Below are 18,651 nucleotides of genomic sequence, written 5' to 3' on the forward strand. Positions count from 1 at the left end.
ATTGCCAAAAATTTATTTTCTCTTCTCACAAGACTTATTTGTAGTAGAATGATGCATCCTTTTTTTCTTTTCGAAATATTCTCAGTGAATTACATGTTTTAATAGAAAATAATTAATGAAATAAATAATGTAAACTTTACTAAGATTTAAAGTACAAGTACTTAATATCGTATTTAACTGTTTAAACTTTAAATATAATAAGGACATTTTTATAATAATAATAATAATAATAATATAATTTTTTAAATAATTAACTAATTTGATTAAAAAGTGTGTGAAATAATTGAAATATTCTTATAAATAGGAAATCTTTATTTACAATCTAAAAAAAGAAGTTGAGGAAAAATTGTTCGTATGGGATAATATCTGTCCAATTGATACATCATGAATCATGGTATCCCATGTGTAGGATAATTGGTTTTGGTTCAGGTTGTTGTCTATAGTTTATTGAACAGAGCTATGGTTTCATTTTCCTGTGAACTTTAAAATCATACACTGACACAAGTATACGTCTTTATCATATACGTGTATGCTTCTAAAATTAATTCAATATAAGTATTTTAGAAAAATGAATGGTAACACTTATATTTAAAACAAGTTAATGAGCGTACCTCGGGATGTGTGGCTGTTATTTATGTTGATATTGACTTTCACACTTATTTTAAATAATAATAACATGTAAAAGATGTTACGAAACGTTATACTTTTTTATTTCAGTAAGATATTTATAAGTTAATTAGTTGAAAGATAAAACCATATTTAAAGCAAAAAAAAAGAATAACTGATGTTTTCTTGAATTTTGAAAATGATACAAGAGTATTTAAATATTATACTGAGGCTCATTAAAAGAGCTTTAACATATAATTAAACTGGTCCTTAAAAATAATTTTAAAATCGAAATCAAAATTTCAAAGTAAGTCCACATTAACTAAAATTAAACATTATTAGCATATCTTAACGTAAAAGAAATATGATTGTTATTTTAGACTTCAGTTTCTTTCCTGAGTTTTTTTATACTTTTTTATATTAAAAATGTACTATTTTGATATTTAGAAATAATTTTAATATATTTAAAATTTTTAAAATTAATAATTATCGGTGTATATGTTGAAAACACAGAAAAACAACATTAAAAAACCAATAAAGAATAGAAACTCGTTATTTTATGAGTAAAGCTGACGTGAGATATTGGCATATAAATCGTGTCCCTCATTAAAGACAAAAATAGGTTCTGTAGTTTTTACTAGGTGTGTAAGTGTATTTTAGTAACCACATATACAGAAGGTGGCCGACATAAAAGAAATATTAAAAAAAAATGCATGATGTAGCAGACATGAATGTCCCCACAATGATATGAATCAGCATGCTTAAATTTAAGTGAAGTTTATAGTAATTAAAAGCAAGAACTGTATAAAGGGTTTGTTGGCACTCTTGTAACTCCTTCAAGTTTTGATGATGTCAGGCCGTGCCAGTTTTCCTTTCAGAGATGGCACCTTCAAGAATGCGAGGAGCACTGAATATACTGTTCCAGCTGAATATCACCCTTGGCATTCTCTTTGCCAACCTTGTCAACTATGCCACCAACAAGTAAGTTTCTTCTGTGCTCATTTTTCCAATTCCATCATTTCAGGGTTTAATTGGAGTTGTTCTCCAAAGAGATTCTGGTGCATAGAAAATCAGCACAATGTACCATTTATATTACTTTCTCTCGCATACCCAAAAGTCAACCACATGCTTCCCCACTCTGATTAGGGTTTTGGACCTTCATAAATGCTTCAAAGAAGAAGCTTCTCAAGCAAAGCAATGGCCTCTATGTTCTTTTCCACAACTCTTGGTTTCGGAAAGGCCTGCTTGCTTGCTTCCTTAGTGTGAAAATTTGCACTGGCCTAGAAATTAGTAAAATATTAAATATATTTTATTATGAAAATATTAAAAATTAGTATTTAACAATTTTAAATCAAGAAACATTTAAAGCTGTATAGTATAAAGATTCATACAAAGATTTTCTTCAATAAAAATATCTTTAGCTAAGATTACAACTATCTGGGTAAATAAGCTTTCGATTATTTAATGCTAATAACTCATGTAATTAGGATTGAATGATGAAACTACAAAATTATGGTGTTGAAAATCTTTTCAGAGATAACAAATGGTCGAATATCTCACGTTATATTCTAGTTTTATAAAATTGATATAGGTTTAAAGTAAACTTTTTACCACGATATCAAAAATTTATTTTAGTAAAATTTGTTGTTAGTTGAATTTTGTTCTGCCTGATAAAGTATTTGTGATCATTTTTTTCTTGATGTTATTTATTGTTGGGTGATGGTGACTATGGTTGAGAAAGAGCAGAATCAAAGGTGGTTGGGGTTGGAGGTTATCTCTGGGTTTGGGAGGTTTGCCAGCATTGTTTCTGAGCTTGGGGGCTTTGGTGGTGGTGGACACCCCAAACAGTCTCATTGAGCGTGGTCACTTGGAAGAAGGAAAAACTGTGTTGAGAAAGATTCGTGGCATCGACAACATTGAGGCTGAGTTCTTGGAGCTTGTTGATGCATGCAATGTGGCTAAAGAGGTCAAACACCCTTTCAGGAATATCCTCAAGCGCAGGAACCGACCTCAACTCCTCATTTCCATTGCCCTGCATGTTAGTGCTGTCTTCTCAAATACTTTCTTATCATCTTCGTGTGTTTAGTTTTTTCTTGTATGATTAAATAGTAACAACTTCTGAAACTTTGTTCATCTTATTCGTCGGGTTGGCCTATTTTGTCTGTCACCACAAATCAATCCATCTCACTTGTCAGTACGGACTGGTCTGTCTCAATTGTGAATTTAGGTTGACCTATCTCATCCATTGGTTTGGACTGACCCGTCTCTTCTATTATTCTGAGCATACTTTTCTCAATTATTTATTCTAGCTCATTTCAGTCATTGGTCTAGGACAGTCCATTTTGACTTTAGGTCCAAACCGGTTTGTCTCGGTTTTTTGTCCAACCTAGCCTAATTGTCCAATCTTACTTTTGGTGTGGGTTAGTCGAAACAGCTTGACTCCATCTTCGACTTATGCTCAAATATTGATTTTTCTTGTATAATTGAATAGTAATAACATCTGAAATGTTTGTCCATCTCAGTGTCGGGCTAGCCCATTTCGTCTGTCAGCACGGGTTAGTCCGTCTTAGTTGTCAGTTCATACTGGTTTGTCTCAATTGTGAGTCTAGGTTGGCCTGTCTCATCCATTTGTTTGGGTTGCCCCGTCTCTTTTGTCATCTGGACTAGATTTTTCTCAATTGTTTGTTCCGGCTCGTCTCACTCATTGGCCTAGGCTAATCCATTTCGACCTTCGATCCAAATTGGCTTGTCTCGATTTTTTATCCAACTTGGCCTAGTTGTCCCGTCTCAACCTTTGATCTGGATCAACTGAAACAACTTGACTCCATCTTTGAATATTTGAATATGTCAAATCCACCTTTGTCCTAACCATAACCCACTTGATAAAGGACATTGGAGATTGGGATTTTTTTTTTGTCAAACCTCTCAAAGGAACTTGGGTGAGGCATTATCAAAATTAACATATATATATATATATATATATATATATGTATATATGTATATATATATATGTATATGTCTGTTTGGGAACTCTTAGATTTTAAGTTTCTAAAATCAAATTCTAAGATAGAATCTATTTTAAATTTTCAAGAGAAGTATTGTCTTACAGACATCAAACATCATGCTTCATGTAAAAAGAGTGCATTGAAAATTATTCAGTCCCGGTAATATAATCAAAATGAGAATACCTGTATCAAGTTTTCATTTTCCTTTTCAAGGAGTGTGTAAAACATTTTCTTGGTGAGTAACCAATTATAGCCTTCACTCTAGAATCTGTTGTAAAAATGACAAAATTGTACATTCACTCTTTTACATATTTGAATCAATGTTATTCTTAGGTGTATGGGTATGACCAATTGAAATTTCCTAATTGAAACAGGTTTTTCAGCAGTTTACTGGCATCAATGCCATTATGTTTTATGCCCCGGTTTTGTTCAACACATTGGGATTCACAAAAGATGCTTCACTCTACTGCACTGTGATTATTGGTGGCGTTAATGTGATTTCCACTGTTGTCTCAATCTATTCGGTGGACAGACTTGGTCGGAGAATGTTGTTATTCGAAGCTGGAGTTCAGATGTTCTTGTCGCAATTTGTTATTGCAGTTATAATAGGAATAAAGGTGAAGGACCACTACGATGACCTATCAAAGGGTTTTGCGGTGTTGGTGGTTGTTATGGTGTGCATTTTTGTGTCCGCATTTGCATGGTCATGGGGTCCTCTTACTTGGCTTATCCCGAGTGAGATCTTCCCTCTGGAGACTCGCTCAGCGGGGCAGAGTATTGCTGTATGTGTCAACTTGCTCTGCACATTTCTCATTGCACAGGCCTTTCTCTCGATGCTCTGCTTCTTCAAGTTTGGAATCTTCTTGTTCTTCTCTGGATGTGTCTTGATCATGTCCACCTTCGTGCTTTTCCTGCTCCCGGAGACAAAAAATGTCCCTATTGAAGACATGACAGAGAGAGTGTGGAAGCACCATTGGCTGTGGAAGAGGTTTGCTGAAGATGATTCTGTTAAAGAAGAGAAAGTGGTCATTGGCAATTGACCAAGTAGAACTAAGATTCTTCAGGGATTTAATCTGCTTCTCAGTTATTAGTTAGACAAATTCTGGCAATAGTTTGGTTTGGTTTCTCAAATGTGTTTGGCCAGATTTGGTTCTTACAGCTTACCATGTTATTGCTCCCCCTTTGTTAGTGCCATGTGTCTGTAACACTGTAATGCCACTTAATTGTCCTGTTATGCAAGTCAAATAACTGTGTACTATGTTTGTATTTTCAAAAAACAAAAGCCTAGTCCTGGTATATTATTTGTCTTTTGCTTATTCTGTTTTTTCTTTCTTTCCTGCAACAGCGAATGACACATGTCACAGTAATTCTGATGCAATTAGAAGTGGACAAATGTAGTGTAAAACTATTAGCAAGCATTAACTTTGACGCATGGTTGGTGATCTGTAGGAGGAGTCATGATGTTATTTTATTACATAGCACCAAAAATGAATTAGTAGTTTTTTATGGAGCCATTTGGTGGAAAAAATACACTAAAATAGGTTATACCAACCTCAACGAGGTCAATATAGAGTGAAGGGAATGCATAATACTAAAAGTATGAAACCTTAATTACATTAATATTACTTGTGAATTCCACACATTTGGAGTTAATGATTGGTGACAAGCAGTGTAGCGAATATTAGGTAAAGTAGGACTCTGGTTGTGATTAGAGTCAGAATTTAATTCTGTGAATGTGATGAGTTTCTTATAGCAATAGAAATCACAAGACACGTAACTCCATTTGAAAAGAACTATTTGGGCTGTTTAATTTACTTTTATTAATTGTCATTTGATACACACAAAAAATAATGTAGCTTTCAGTTGGAGGTTGTATAAAGTTAGTGTCCTGCTTAATGCTTCTCTGATGTGCAAAGTAACAAGATCATCAAAAGAAAACAATATATGGTGGTTGCAGTCTATAATGGCAGTCACCAAATTATTAGTTACCGATTATAATACTATTACTCAAAATTTGATCAAATGTGACTTTCAATTTAGTAAATGGGTATTTTTTATTATGCTATTTATGTTGTTTGTTTATATATATATATTGGTGCACTATGATGTACATATATAATATACTTATATGATATTCACACGTCTAATGTATCAATATATTTATTTTAAAAATAATAGAATAAAATTTATAGTTAATATATATATATATATATATATATATATATATTAAAAAGTCTACAAAATTTTAAATACGTGATAAACATATTTGTTATTATATAAATTAAAATTAAAATTTTATATATTAAAGATTATTAAAATAAAAGATTATAAATTATTTTCATTTTAAAAATACTCATGAATATACTTCACTAATAAATATCATTAAAATATCATACATGCATAATAATTTAAATTGAAGTATGGTACATCAATGAAAGAGTTAACCATGCAAATAGAAAACGAGTAAACAAACTTACTGTATTGTCACCATTTTAAGATTTTAAGGAGTTTACCTAGTAAAAATACCATCTAAATTACCCTGACTCAGCATGCAAGTTTGGTGTTTCTCCCTTCTCCAATTTATTATAAAATGTTATTGCCTTTTGAATATTTATCTAGTTCAAATAAATGTACATAGTTTTCTGCTAATTTAAAGAAATCACAAACGATGGTAAAATCATGATAGAAGCTACTTGTAGTAGTCTATGAAGCTTTAGTTACATCAAATTTGTGCTTTCACTGACATTGTTTTTCTCAATGTTGACATTTATGTTTAATGCTGACTTTCATGTATTAGTTAAATACTGGTATTATAGCTAACAGAACAAATATTTACATATAATTAAAATAATAATAAATAAATTCTCTTGAATATACAAATTATATTATGAATCGTAATAAACAAATATAGTTGAATATATAACATAATTTAAAGATATGAAAAAAAAAACATTATCTTTTGATATAGTTTTTTCTTTATAATTATTGATATTTTTTGAAAAATATCCAAATTTAATCGAGAAAAAAGATTAAAAAAATATACATCTAAGGAATACAAATTATGTCCTGACTTTTTTTTATAAGGAATATAATATGAAAACTCTTTACACGCTCTATGTACTATTTCTAAAACAATAAAGCGCGAACTACTTGTTTGTAACTACTAATGAATGGTAAGTGTTGTAAGGTTTTCAGAGTTTGCAATATAACTAAACACTAAACGTAAAGAAAAGTACTTGGTTAGATTAGCATGGTTAGAAGAATCCACACACTTACTCCATCATAGTTTGGTTTTGATGCCAAAAGAAAAATAGGAGAAGTGAGTGGAGCACTTATTACTGAGACCCACATTTCCCTTTCCCATATACTACTAATAGAGATGAAGTTTTCATCAAACATAACAAACCATTTAATTAAAGAAAAATAGTGGGACCTGTTCATCCACTTTGCCATTCTTCAAGTTCCAACATCTAAGGCCTTCAATGGCAGTTAGTAGTAGTCAAAAGGGTATAAAGACCCCAACCTCAACGATAACAGACACAAAAAACAAGGGCTTCAAAACCATGGGTTTGGTAGAGAGAGTTGTGGCTTTGTTCATAGTTATGGCAATTCTGCAGGTTTCAGATGCAGCTGTGTACAAGGTTGGGGACTCTGCTGGTTGGACTACGCTTGGAAAGATAGACTACAAGAAGTGGGCTGCTACCAAGAACTTCCAAATTGGTGACACTATCAGTAAGTTTCTTCCCTTCAAATCCAATTGCATGCTTTGTTTGTTCTTTTGTGTTGGTTTTTCTTCATTGTTAGCAGATGGAGATCAAATCATACTTCTCACACTTCTGCATTCTGTTCTAATAATGATAAGAATGCAAACAATACTGAAGTTAGGGGATACCCTTTCTTTTCTTCTCCAAACACAGTTTGAATTGTGACCTTGAAATTGGAAAATCATGCATGAAACTCAGTAAATAAGAGAAGAAACTAACAGAAGTTTGTGATTTTAAAGATTTCAGTCCATTATAGAAATATGTGTAAGAAAATACACTGCTACTGTATCTCTTTCTAGCAATGCGGAGTTGGGTGTCGAAAACTTCAATTACTTGTTATCCCACCATTTGCACCTCTATGACTGTTTGTAATGTTAAGAAAATAAAGTATGTATTTAGGGAGGGCCCCTACATAAAAACTCTTGCTTTTTTACACTTGTACACATTTTCGTTTCTTAGTTGTTTTTATTTGTATGTAAGCCTATTATACATCTGTTTCATGACTATATAGTTGTAAACCAGCATGACCCACCACTTCAACTTGCGTTAACCTTTTATACTCCGCTCAAGTTCTTTTGGATGAGAAGACAAAACATGCAATGAGATTGTTGGCCTCACCGGAGACATTTACATTTCTACATTTCATAAACATTCAACTCAAGAAGATCATTACAGAGCATGGATTTTACTTAATTATGATGATTAGTACCAACATAACTACATAACTGAAATTCTGAAATTGTTGGTAATTTGTATTTGTAGTATTTGAATACAATGACAAATTCCACAATGTGATGCGAGTGACGCATGCCATGTACAAGTCATGCAATGCATCATCCCCTATTGCAACCTTCACCACCGGCAATGACTCCATTGATATAAGCACTCACGGCCACCACTTCTTCTTCTGCGGCGTTCCTGGCCACTGTGAAGCTGGACAGAAGGTTGATATAAACGTGCTCAAGGTTTCTGCTGATGCACCTACTCCATCAGCTTTGGCCTCTCCAACATTTCAAGCTTCCAATGGACCAGCACCTTCTCCTAGCAACGCTAATCCATTGATTGCTCTAAAGGGAGCTTTTTCTATGATGAGTTTGGCCATGCCAATAGTCCTATTACTTGCTTTCTCTAGCTATGTTTAATAACAAAGTTTTATGCTTAGTTTGCTTTATGAACTTTCGGTCTTCTGCAGCCTAGATCATTGGCACGTTTGTAAACCATTTTCAATGACAACAAAAACGCATATTAGATATATTAGAAGGTGTTTTTCCTATAATTTTACACATTAAACATCAAGAGAGGGAAAAAAGTAAAGTAAGGAACCTCACGGGGACCAAGTAACGCAACAAAGCGTGCTCTGCGAATAATGTGGTTGATTTCATCATAATTGGTTTGTTAGATACCACTTAAAACCAAGAGGAAAAAAAAAAGTCAATTACTTTTGTCACTCAATTTAAGGTTTTGGCTCTGGTTTTGGCTTTATGAACTATCATTTACATTAGTTAATTGTTAGATACAAGAATTTAATCGCCTAACATAGTAAGATGTAATTGTGTCATTGGACGGCATTGCAAAAGACTTTCAAGGCAACTTTTACACTCTTGCAATGGAACATAAGACAGTTATTTAAATACCAAAATTTGACCATTATTCTATCCTCCCTTCTTGTTTCTTACAGTGAAATTTACTCTAGTCTAATTTATTTGAGTTATATTATTTTGACACCATAAATTTTTACAACCACTTCACATTTTTTTTACCCATCTCTCTTTTTCCTTTTCAATCACAAAAGGTTACTTCTTTAAATGACCATATTATCTTCAAAAGTGATTGTCAAGTGGTGGATGTAAAAAAACATTTCTCTTTTATTTTTCTATCTAAAATGTGTATGATTAGGCATACCTAATATACACTAGAAAAAACAAGAATATTTAAGGTGCACGCCAATGTCCTCAATAATCTTATTCTTACTCCTTAGATCAGCAAAAGAAGAACAAACCATATTACTTACTAAGGTCTATTTTTTTTTCTTTAAAAAATATCTAAAATAAAATCGAACTGCTCCCTGTAAAGAATAATTTTCTTCTTTATCGATTACCTTTTACTTTTGTTCCCCTGATTATTTCCATAAGACAGTAAGAGACATAATGTCAGCATTTTCTAAATTTAACAAAGAATCAAGATCCTTTTTAAAAAATTAGATAATGTCATGAAAGTATTCTTCCGACTCCATTTCATTCAGAAAATTCATAATAACAGTCATTACCATAAAACCCAGGTGCATAACATTAGTTAGTGAAGTCCCACCAAAAGAAAAGAAATAAAATCAAAATGCCACTGAATAGGTATTGAGTGATTCACAACAGCAATAATAATAATGAATATATTAAAAATTATAGTAATATTACTGAAAAATATATATATATAAAAATCACGTATTGGATCTTGTTGGGGTTCTAGCACAACTGTTATCATCAGAAAACAAGTTGCAAGATCGTACCCATTGGATCCTTCTGCTATTGCCTTACGATGGAATGAATCACGATTCTTTATTTATCTGTTGAGGGGAGTGAAGGGAGACCCTCAATTTCACAACGTTTTCTGAGAACTATCAGTTTTTGAGAGCTCACTGTACATATCAGATATTGCTTTTGCGAAATATTCCTTCGCTTGAGGCCTCTTAATCTGAAAAGTTGCACGCAATATACAACATGATTTAGGGCCATATCAGGTTAAAATGAAAAACAAAAAAATTTAGGACTCAAAGCTTGCCTTGAATGTCGGAGTAAGCAGACCATTTTCCAACGTAAAGGGTTCGGTCACCAAAGTGACAGCTTTTACAAATTCAAAACCTCTAAGCTACAATCACATAAAGTTACAGATATTTAATATTATTAAATTGTAAGGTAAACGTAAGTGTAACATAAAATGAATAACCTACCTGAGCATCTCTTCCAGCAGCATCCATCTCAGTCAAGACAACTGCCTTTGCTCTTGGATCATTGCAAAGTTGTGTTAAATCATTATACTACACCCATGCCCAACAACATAAGAGTATCAGTTAACGTTGCAGACTGCTTCGATAAATTAACATCAACTCATTGAAGAAAAATAAGATGATTGGAATAAATTTCTTGAAATTCTCTTGAATTTTAATATAAAATACAGACTCTACTTTCTTGATTTCAAAATTAATCGGGACACTCTGATTTTAAGAGTTCACATAAAAACATCCCTTGTTTTAAACGGTATGATTTTGCCAAGCCTCAAAGGATGAATATCTAATATACTGAAACTAATCAATAGACGAGCTATCATACAAAGAAAAGAGCCACTGCCACATGTGCTAAAATAGATGCAAAGATTGAAAAAACCACAAAAGCATTGTTACTTAAAATCATGCAAAAAGAAAAAAGTTGCAAAAATAGACTGATAAAGGCACTTTTTAAAAGAATAGAGTTGCGCAGACTAAAAATAAAATACACAGGACCAAAGGCGAAAAAGTAAACAAAGATGGAAACACGAGAAGTGTAACTCTAGAGAAAGGTAACCACGATAAGAATAAACCCTAAACCTTAAATCTATGATCACCAATCAAAGAAAAGTTAGTTCACTCGTATGACGAAATCAAAGAAACGTCGGTTGACTCAACTGAAAACGTTCACTTTAGATCAGGTATCTGACAATTTTGTTTTCACAAATTTAGTACCAATTCTTTATCATGTCACATTTATTTTCCAAACTATATTGTAGAGTTATAGTAATATGAATCAAAAATACATTTCAAGATTTCAAGCACAAAGTAAAACCAACTTTTAACCTCTGTCTAGATGGATTTTCAGTACATGTGTCATAGATGGGAATAGATATTAAAACAGTCTTAAAAGTTTATACTACCATTATGCCTTCTGAAGCGGCCCATGCTTTCAAGACATCAAGATCCACTGAGACAACAGCTACCAAAGAAGCATTTAAGCTATCACCTAAAAAAGAAAAAAGAAGCATCAGCAAGCTAGTAAGGAGTAAAGTAAGAGAGAGGATACAAAGATCACACACCAAATTTGTGTGTTGATTTATTTCCTTACCGTATACGAAGCACTGCGCCACAAACTTGCATTTGGCATATACATTTTCAATCTTCTCAGGAGCAATATACTCGCCTTGAGCCAACTTAAATATATTTTTCTTCCTGTCACAAAATTAAAGCTTTCATTCATATGCTTGACAATTTCAGTCAATGTTGTAAAAACTGAGCCGGGAAAGTAGACAGGAAACTAGGGGTGTCAAGATTCAAAGCCCATCCTACTGAAGTTAAATATATAAATTATAAAAGTTAAATGGAGGCAGTATGCAGTTATAACTTATAAGTCTTACAGCAGCAGCACTCATTGAACAAAATACCAATGGGACATAGCAAGTTCACTCTGTAAAGTGCCATTCAAGTCTACTCATTGAATAGAGCATAATTGCGGTCTGATGGATTCAATCTAATGCCAGGTGGTAAGTTAAGAAGCCGTGTGTATCATATTAATCATGGATTAGAATTACAATTAGAATGATGCTATCTCACCTGTCAATAATTTTTAGTCTACCACCAGGTAACCACGTTCCAATATCTCCCGTATGAAGCCATCCATCTTCATCAATGACTTCTCTCCTGCACAATTGGATTGAAAATCAAGTAGTTTTAAATATGATAAGGTAAATTTCATTCAAGCAAATAGCATGAAAGGTAGTTACGTCTGAGTTTCATCTTTGTGATAACCTCGGAAAACAATGGGACCCCTCACACAAATTTCACCACGGGGATTGGGCTGATCCTCAGATGTATAGTTCATTTCTGGAACATCCACAAGTTTTATCTCTGAAACAAAGAACAAAACTCTTGGCACTAGGCATAACAAAGCTTCGGCTGACATAAATTAAATATAATTTCATCTTTTAAATTCTTCCATATAAGGAGAGCTAAGTAGAACACGTTTTTAGGATTATTAGACACAATATCACTGCAAGGGAAAAATAAAATAATTAAAACAGTAAACCCCATTGCAACTAAATTAAAAAAAAAAAAAACAAAGACACGGAGAATAATTATTTGTGGGAGAGAATTGGCTCAAAAGTCAAGACGTGTACAGTTTCTGGGCAGATTTGATATATACTGAGGTTATTAACTTCCAGACTGTGAGATTGAATTGCAGTATGAGAGTCCAAGTGAAATCCTATAATAAGAACCCCCTCAGCAGCCCAATAACACACTGATAGACCTACTCATTCATCAGGTGCATCAAAATCAATCAAGAATTTAACTTTGATGTTTACAAAACTACACACAAAATAAAGAAAACAGCCCATCCCTAAAATTCAATACAAAGGAAAATAACATTTTGAATAACTACAAATGATGAGATGTTGCAACTACTTATTTTTCTAAATAGAAAAAAATTAACCAGTTCATGAACAAGTCGATTGGTACGTCACATACTACCTGAAATGTAATACCAAACAGGTTTTAAATCGCGAATGTACTGCAAGCTATTAGATATATGATGCAGAATTCATACTTAGTACTCACCACAGGCAGGATTAGGAGAGCCAACGTGACCACCAAGTGGGTCACCCTCATCTATGCAGCTTATAACACAAGTACTCTCTGTCATTCCATATCCTTCAGTCACCCGACCACCAAAGCAACTGCAGAATAAGTGCACATATTATTCAGCATGAGAAAATTGATTAAAAATAATAATAATAATATTAAAAAGTGGAATGTCCTCTTTAGTATTGTATACATTAATATTATGCAAAACTTACATCTTTAAAAATTCCATGATATCAGGAGATAAAGGCGAGGCACCTGATGCAATAAACCGAACTCGTCCTCCAAGCTTTTCCTTTATCTTGTTGAAAACTAATCTGTCCCACATTGGAGAAGGGTTCTTCCCTGAAACAAATGGAAATATGGACGTCAAAAGTAAGTTTTCTTTCAAATGATACTAAAACTTTAAAGCCAAAATGATAAGTTACACCTTTTTAGCCATATCTATCATTCTAAGAAAACTTTCCCAGCTATTTAAAAGACAATAGAAGTTTCAGAAAACAAACATGATACTATTGCGGTAAATAAGATTCACCCACTACAAGAAATAATAATGGAGCAGGAGAAGAATCTTGCACATAAACAAGGTGTCTAAAACCATCAATGAACAAAGGATAGGGGAAAACCAAGGTACAAGTACAATTTGATTCAATATTTAGGCCAGAATAGTGATCCACCACCATAAAAAAATCTGGCAAAACAGGTATTTAAATGTATGCTACACAAAGATAAATCATTGTGAATATATTTTACCATGCAATAAAGCCTGCCTTTTAGCATTGTAGGCAGCATTAAATAATCTCTCCTTCAGACCACCAGATGTTTTAACAGCATTAATGATACTGTAAAAAAAAATCCAATTGAATGATACAATGAGCACACAAGAAGCGAAAAAGAGAGTTCTAAAAAGTAAAGCATAAATGTATAAATACTTTACCCAGCATATATTCTGTTATATAGTCGAGGAACACTACAGAAGATAGTAGGTCTTAGGGTGGCCATGTCATCCATTAATTTCATACTATCCTGCATACGAATGTTAAAAAGAAATTTTATGCTAATCTGAGAATATTGAAAAATAAAGTGAAACAAAATTTAGTAAATCTACCATCAACGCATCACATAAGGCAGAGCTCTAAAGTATATTACATGGCCAGAAAAAACTAACAGTCGAGCAGAAAAGGCTGCTATTATTTAGACATTGTACACTTTAGGTTGCATTATAATTTATAATCCATGCATGCATACACGTGTATATATGGAACATAAGAATACTATAATAAAAGACTGCTACTTCACAGAAATCTCTTATGGGTCAATGCAGCATTTCATGAAATAAAGTATGAAAACGAAAATATTCATAAAATATCATATGGGCTCCTTATTGTATAGCACTTGTATATAACATTTTAATTTTTCATAAAAGTATAAGCTCATTCAAAATGAGTAAACATAAATCAAATGAAAGAAATAAAGAGTTTAATTAGTCAAAGGCATACCCCCTGGTAGAATCCCACAGCAATGCCAAAATGTACTATCATGACTTGGTTTGCTCGCTCATAAATGTGAGCCAAAGGGAGATAGGATATATAACTGAAAATTAAAAAAAAAAAATAAGGAAAGAAGGTAAAAAAAATGGAAATGAACATTGTATGCCTTAAAAAATTACTCACACATCAGAAGGGCCAAATTTCTCATCCATAGTACCCCCAGCAACACTTGCAATAAAGTTTCCATGGGTCAAGACAGCACCCTGACCATAATTTGTTGAGCAGAAAGATTAAAACAAGTGCTTCATAAAGCTAATATAAGCAAAGTTAACATTTTATGCGAATAGTATATCATAATATCAATAAGAAAAAGGGTAAACCATAATTCTACTCGAACCTACGCACTTTTGGGGTTCCAGTTGTACCACTTGTATAGCAAATGGTTGCAATGTCATCAGGTTTGGGTGGACAAAAGGGCTGGAGATTGCTGCGTCCCTAAACCAAAACCACATGAACAATGAGGTAATAAGTATAATATATAACAGCATATCAAATTAATAGCAACACCATTTAAAAAAGGATCTTACGAATTATACACTACAATAGATAATTAGAAAGAGAACCACAGAACAGAAATGGAATTTCCTTACTAATTCAAGGAAGCAGATAATATAATGATAGATAACGGACTGTCTATTCTCCACAAAATCAACATTTGTTGACACAGAAAACAATAAGATTACCACATTGAGTAGCTTTGAATATGTAACAATTTGAACTCCGGTTGTTGATGGAACTGATGGAATTTGATCATCCATACCTCCAACTACCTGCACACTAACCAAAAATCAGTATGACTTACTTTGAAAATGAGCATTTAATTTCAAACATAAGCCATAATTCACACATACCACAATTAGACGCACAGTTGGAATATCAGACAAGTAGCTCAGCAACTGCAAGGGCAGGTTATATGATACATAAGTTTTTGAAAAACAAGACCGTAAGTGCTAGCAAAATAACTAAATTAGATATGCACATGGTCCTTAACTCTTTGTTTTAGCGTATCTGAATGATCTACAGAATTTAATCACCCTAGTGTGTGTTGGATTAGCTTATTAAACACATTTTCCAGAAGCCATGGAAAGTATACCCCATGCAGAGTATTTGCATGCGGAAATCCATCATTACACCAAGTTACCAAAGGGGTACTCGTGATTATACAAAGGAACGGAAGGGATATGCAATATTATGAAAAATCTCACATATACTTACTACATTTAATGTTTCAGGTACACAAAATATAACTTGCACGACAGCGTGACTGACAATATACTTGACAGCCTCGGGACCTACATATCAAGCAGTTTCTTTCATGTTAAATCTGAAAGTAAAGCCAAGGTAGATATGAATGACAAAAAACTTTCTGATAAGTTGTAAAAAACATACCAAGAGTATCATACAGAGGCACTGATATAAATGAGTATGCAGAGCAGGCATGATCAAGAATGAGCCACTCCGGTCTATTAATAAAATACAATCCAATACTGGAACCCTAAACAAGAATGCATAAACCAATGGTTACATGATACTTCGTAAAACAAAAAATAATAATCAACCATAAAACTATAATCTAGCATTCACCTTTGGGACTCCATAATAAATCAAACCAGAACCTATTGCTGACCGGGCTGTACCTGCTTCTCCATATGTCATCCATTTGTACCTTAAAAAGTGAAGGGATAGTGGAAATGATGAGAAGGATGTTAAGTGAATTTGAATGAAAAAGCAAAGAAGCCTCAGAAAGCATCATTACTCCCCAACAGTTCCATCAACGCGGACACGTGTTCCCAGATATTTGTAGTCTCGAAAGGTGTCAACTGAGCGCCTTTTATTAGCAGAGTTTGAAAGAACACATCAATTTATTAGACATTTAAAATATTTTTTTATTAAAGCACAGTTGATTGAGATTATCAATCTTCTGAAGTTCAGTGCTAATTTTACATAGAAAAAGGAGTGATGCTCACACGAAATTGTCATGCAGGGTACCAACTTCAGGATGATCAGGAAACTTGCTCACTAGCTGCAGAGGAGATCGTAAAGATCTTCCAGAAAGAATTGAGAATAATATGAGACTCGGACATGGCTCCAGAATGATGTATACAATTAAGATCAAGAACAATGGAAGAGGTATACCTGTAAACATTCCACTTTCCAGTTTGTAATTTCTCAGGGAGTACAACACTATAACCTTGTTCTGTTCAGAAGTAACGATGTCAACAAAAAGAAATTGCACAAAAGTAATGTAGTAATACCAAAAAGCATGGACTAGGAAAATATTCATTAGTCGAGAGAGAGAGAGAGAGAGAGAGAAAATTCCTAAGTTGTGGGAAAATTTGAACAAATGTAACATTATGAATATCACCTGAGTAATATGATTGACAAAGAACAAATTACAGTTTTATGAATATGTTCACCTTTCAGAAACAGAATGCGTTATGACAAATGCCATTCTGATTTGAGTCCTAGCTCCTACCATTGTCTCCAAAAAATGTAAAATGATTCTAAATAAAATTCATAGAGCACTAGACGAGTGACATCATTAAATTTATACGTAATTATCACAGTTAATTAACAATTAAGTACCAAAATTAGTGATGTGATTGCCCAGACCACACAACTCGGAGGCAGGAAGTCAACACACATGATACATGAAGAGTATTGGTACATCAGGAACTAAAACTTTTGCACTACACGGTTCAACCTTCACCTAGCTTCTGATAAATAGCTAAATAAAATTAAAAATAAATAAAGAAACCCGGTGATGATGAATTGGAGAGTTGGAACCGGTACATGAACCATTCAGGTTTATCAAATTAATAATCTCTCCACCAAAACATTTATAGCAACCAAAAACTCCCCCATACCAAATATTTCTACCTCCGTTGAATTTAATTCCAAAAGAAATGGCTACCACCCTATGCCTTTTATTTCTGTAAACATGAAAGAAGGAAACACGTCCGAATGCTTCCCAAATGCACACAAATCGAAGATAACAATAAATAGACTTGACTATATTCATTCATAAAACCTTTCAATCAGCTATAAGTACCCCTAGCACAATATAGGAATCCTCTCGTCCAATCCATTTTTTTTCCTTTTTCTCCAATCTCAAATTCGAAAGCGACAACTCACTACTAATCAAAGACCAAAAAAGATATACACAGAACATGATCCTACAGAGAGAGAGAGAGAGAGAGAGAAATCGAACGTCACTATCATTATCCTGGCTTCGTTAGTGAGGTACGACAAGTGCAATAAGAGCAGACATGAGAGAAGGGAGTACCGGAGAAAAACTCGCCGGCGGTGGGGTTAGATCGGAGGTGGGAGGGAGATTCGTCGGCGGTGGGGGAGAGGTGGTCGTGAACAGCTCGAAGACGACGTTGCGCAGCAGGCGTGTGATCCATGGAATCGAAACGACAATGGACAAGTGGCGTTTTGGTGAGAGAAAAAGACTGAGTTTTGCTTCGTGTTTATCTGAAAGGATGAGAGAAAAATAAGCAAGGATATTGATGATGAACCGGGTTAGCCGAAACAAACGCCAGGCACAAGAAGGTTAAGACAACCTTTTCATTAATATATTAAATCTTTTCTATTTCTTTACTAAAATATATGAAATGTTTTCCATGTTTTCAATTACAAAATATAAATTTTCATTTATAGACTTGACTGATTACTATAAAAGCCATATTATTTATTCACAACCTCATAGTTATTAAACTTTAAAAGTAAATCAAAATTAACATAATTTTGATATTTTTATATGAAATGAACGCAATACCTCGTAAATTGAATTACTATGATATTTTTTGGTCAGTGTGAATTAAGTTTATAAAAAATATATAAAATTTATGATAATATATTAGTTTTTATTGAAAAGTACATTAGTTAAAATCTTGATTTTTTTTTAGGACGATAGGGAGAAAGAAAACGATTGGATACATGAAGTTGATCCATGTATCTATCTATATTACTAAAGGATAAGAAACGGAATCTTTCAAATTTCTATCATTTTCTGGTTCAAACTCACTTTAGTTAACAAGATTAAATTAAATATGTCTTTATAATTAAATAAGAGAAATATCCATAATTTTTAATGGTGAACATTTATTTAAAAATGGCCATCTTAA

The 18,651-nt window shown here is 33.1% G+C and overlaps 3 protein-coding genes across 5 annotated transcripts; 2 read left to right on the forward strand and 1 right to left on the reverse strand.

The window, feature by feature from the left end:
- Window positions 1–1,402: 1,402 nt before the first annotated feature.
- LOC114190604 (sugar transport protein 13-like) lies at window positions 1,403–4,927 on the forward strand. 3 transcript variants are annotated; one of them, XM_085675662.1, is made up of 3 exons: window positions 1,403–1,587; window positions 2,348–2,644; window positions 3,986–4,927. In XM_085675662.1, the coding sequence occupies exons 1-3, from the start codon at window positions 1,453–1,455 to the stop codon at window positions 4,649–4,651; spliced, it is 1,098 nt and encodes a 365-aa protein (XP_085531788.1). In that variant the 5' UTR covers window positions 1,403–1,452; the 3' UTR covers window positions 4,652–4,927. The 3 variants fall into 3 exon arrangements, with proteins under 3 accessions (XP_085531788.1, XP_027935357.2, XP_085531789.1); XM_028079556.2 differs by having other exon boundaries at window positions 1,419–1,587; window positions 2,353–2,644; XM_085675663.1 differs by lacking the exon at window positions 2,348–2,644 and having other exon boundaries at window positions 1,419–1,587.
- A 2,086-nt stretch (window positions 4,928–7,013) lies between these two features.
- On the forward strand, window positions 7,014–8,629 carry LOC114191565 (chemocyanin-like). Its single transcript, XM_028080807.2, has 2 exons — window positions 7,014–7,343; window positions 8,138–8,629. Exons 1-2 carry the CDS (start codon window positions 7,094–7,096, stop codon window positions 8,515–8,517), a joined length of 630 nt encoding a protein of 209 aa, XP_027936608.1. The 5' UTR covers window positions 7,014–7,093; the 3' UTR covers window positions 8,518–8,629.
- A 1,058-nt stretch (window positions 8,630–9,687) lies between these two features.
- LOC114191564 (long chain acyl-CoA synthetase 6, peroxisomal) lies at window positions 9,688–18,078 on the reverse strand. The gene is made up of 23 exons (XM_028080806.2): window positions 17,808–18,078; window positions 16,658–16,718; window positions 16,489–16,566; window positions 16,278–16,349; window positions 16,106–16,187; window positions 15,911–16,016; window positions 15,737–15,813; window positions 15,373–15,417; window positions 15,205–15,291; window positions 14,867–14,956; window positions 14,645–14,724; window positions 14,471–14,564; window positions 13,909–13,997; window positions 13,725–13,813; window positions 13,187–13,316; window positions 12,948–13,066; window positions 12,116–12,239; window positions 11,946–12,032; window positions 11,461–11,564; window positions 11,273–11,358; window positions 10,317–10,403; window positions 10,148–10,234; window positions 9,688–10,060 (listed from the first exon to the last, which is right to left on the reverse strand). Exons 1-23 carry the CDS (start codon window positions 17,926–17,928, stop codon window positions 9,965–9,967), a joined length of 2,091 nt encoding a protein of 696 aa, XP_027936607.1. The 5' UTR covers window positions 17,929–18,078; the 3' UTR covers window positions 9,688–9,964.
- Window positions 18,079–18,651: the final 573 nt, after the last annotated feature.

The sequence above is a fragment of the Vigna unguiculata genome, chromosome 7, assembly GCF_037176805.1.
Source record: "Vigna unguiculata cultivar grain cowpea cultivar isolate G323 ecotype 2 chromosome 7, ASM3717680v1, whole genome shotgun sequence".
NCBI classification, from domain to species: domain Eukaryota; kingdom Viridiplantae; phylum Streptophyta; class Magnoliopsida; order Fabales; family Fabaceae; genus Vigna; species Vigna unguiculata.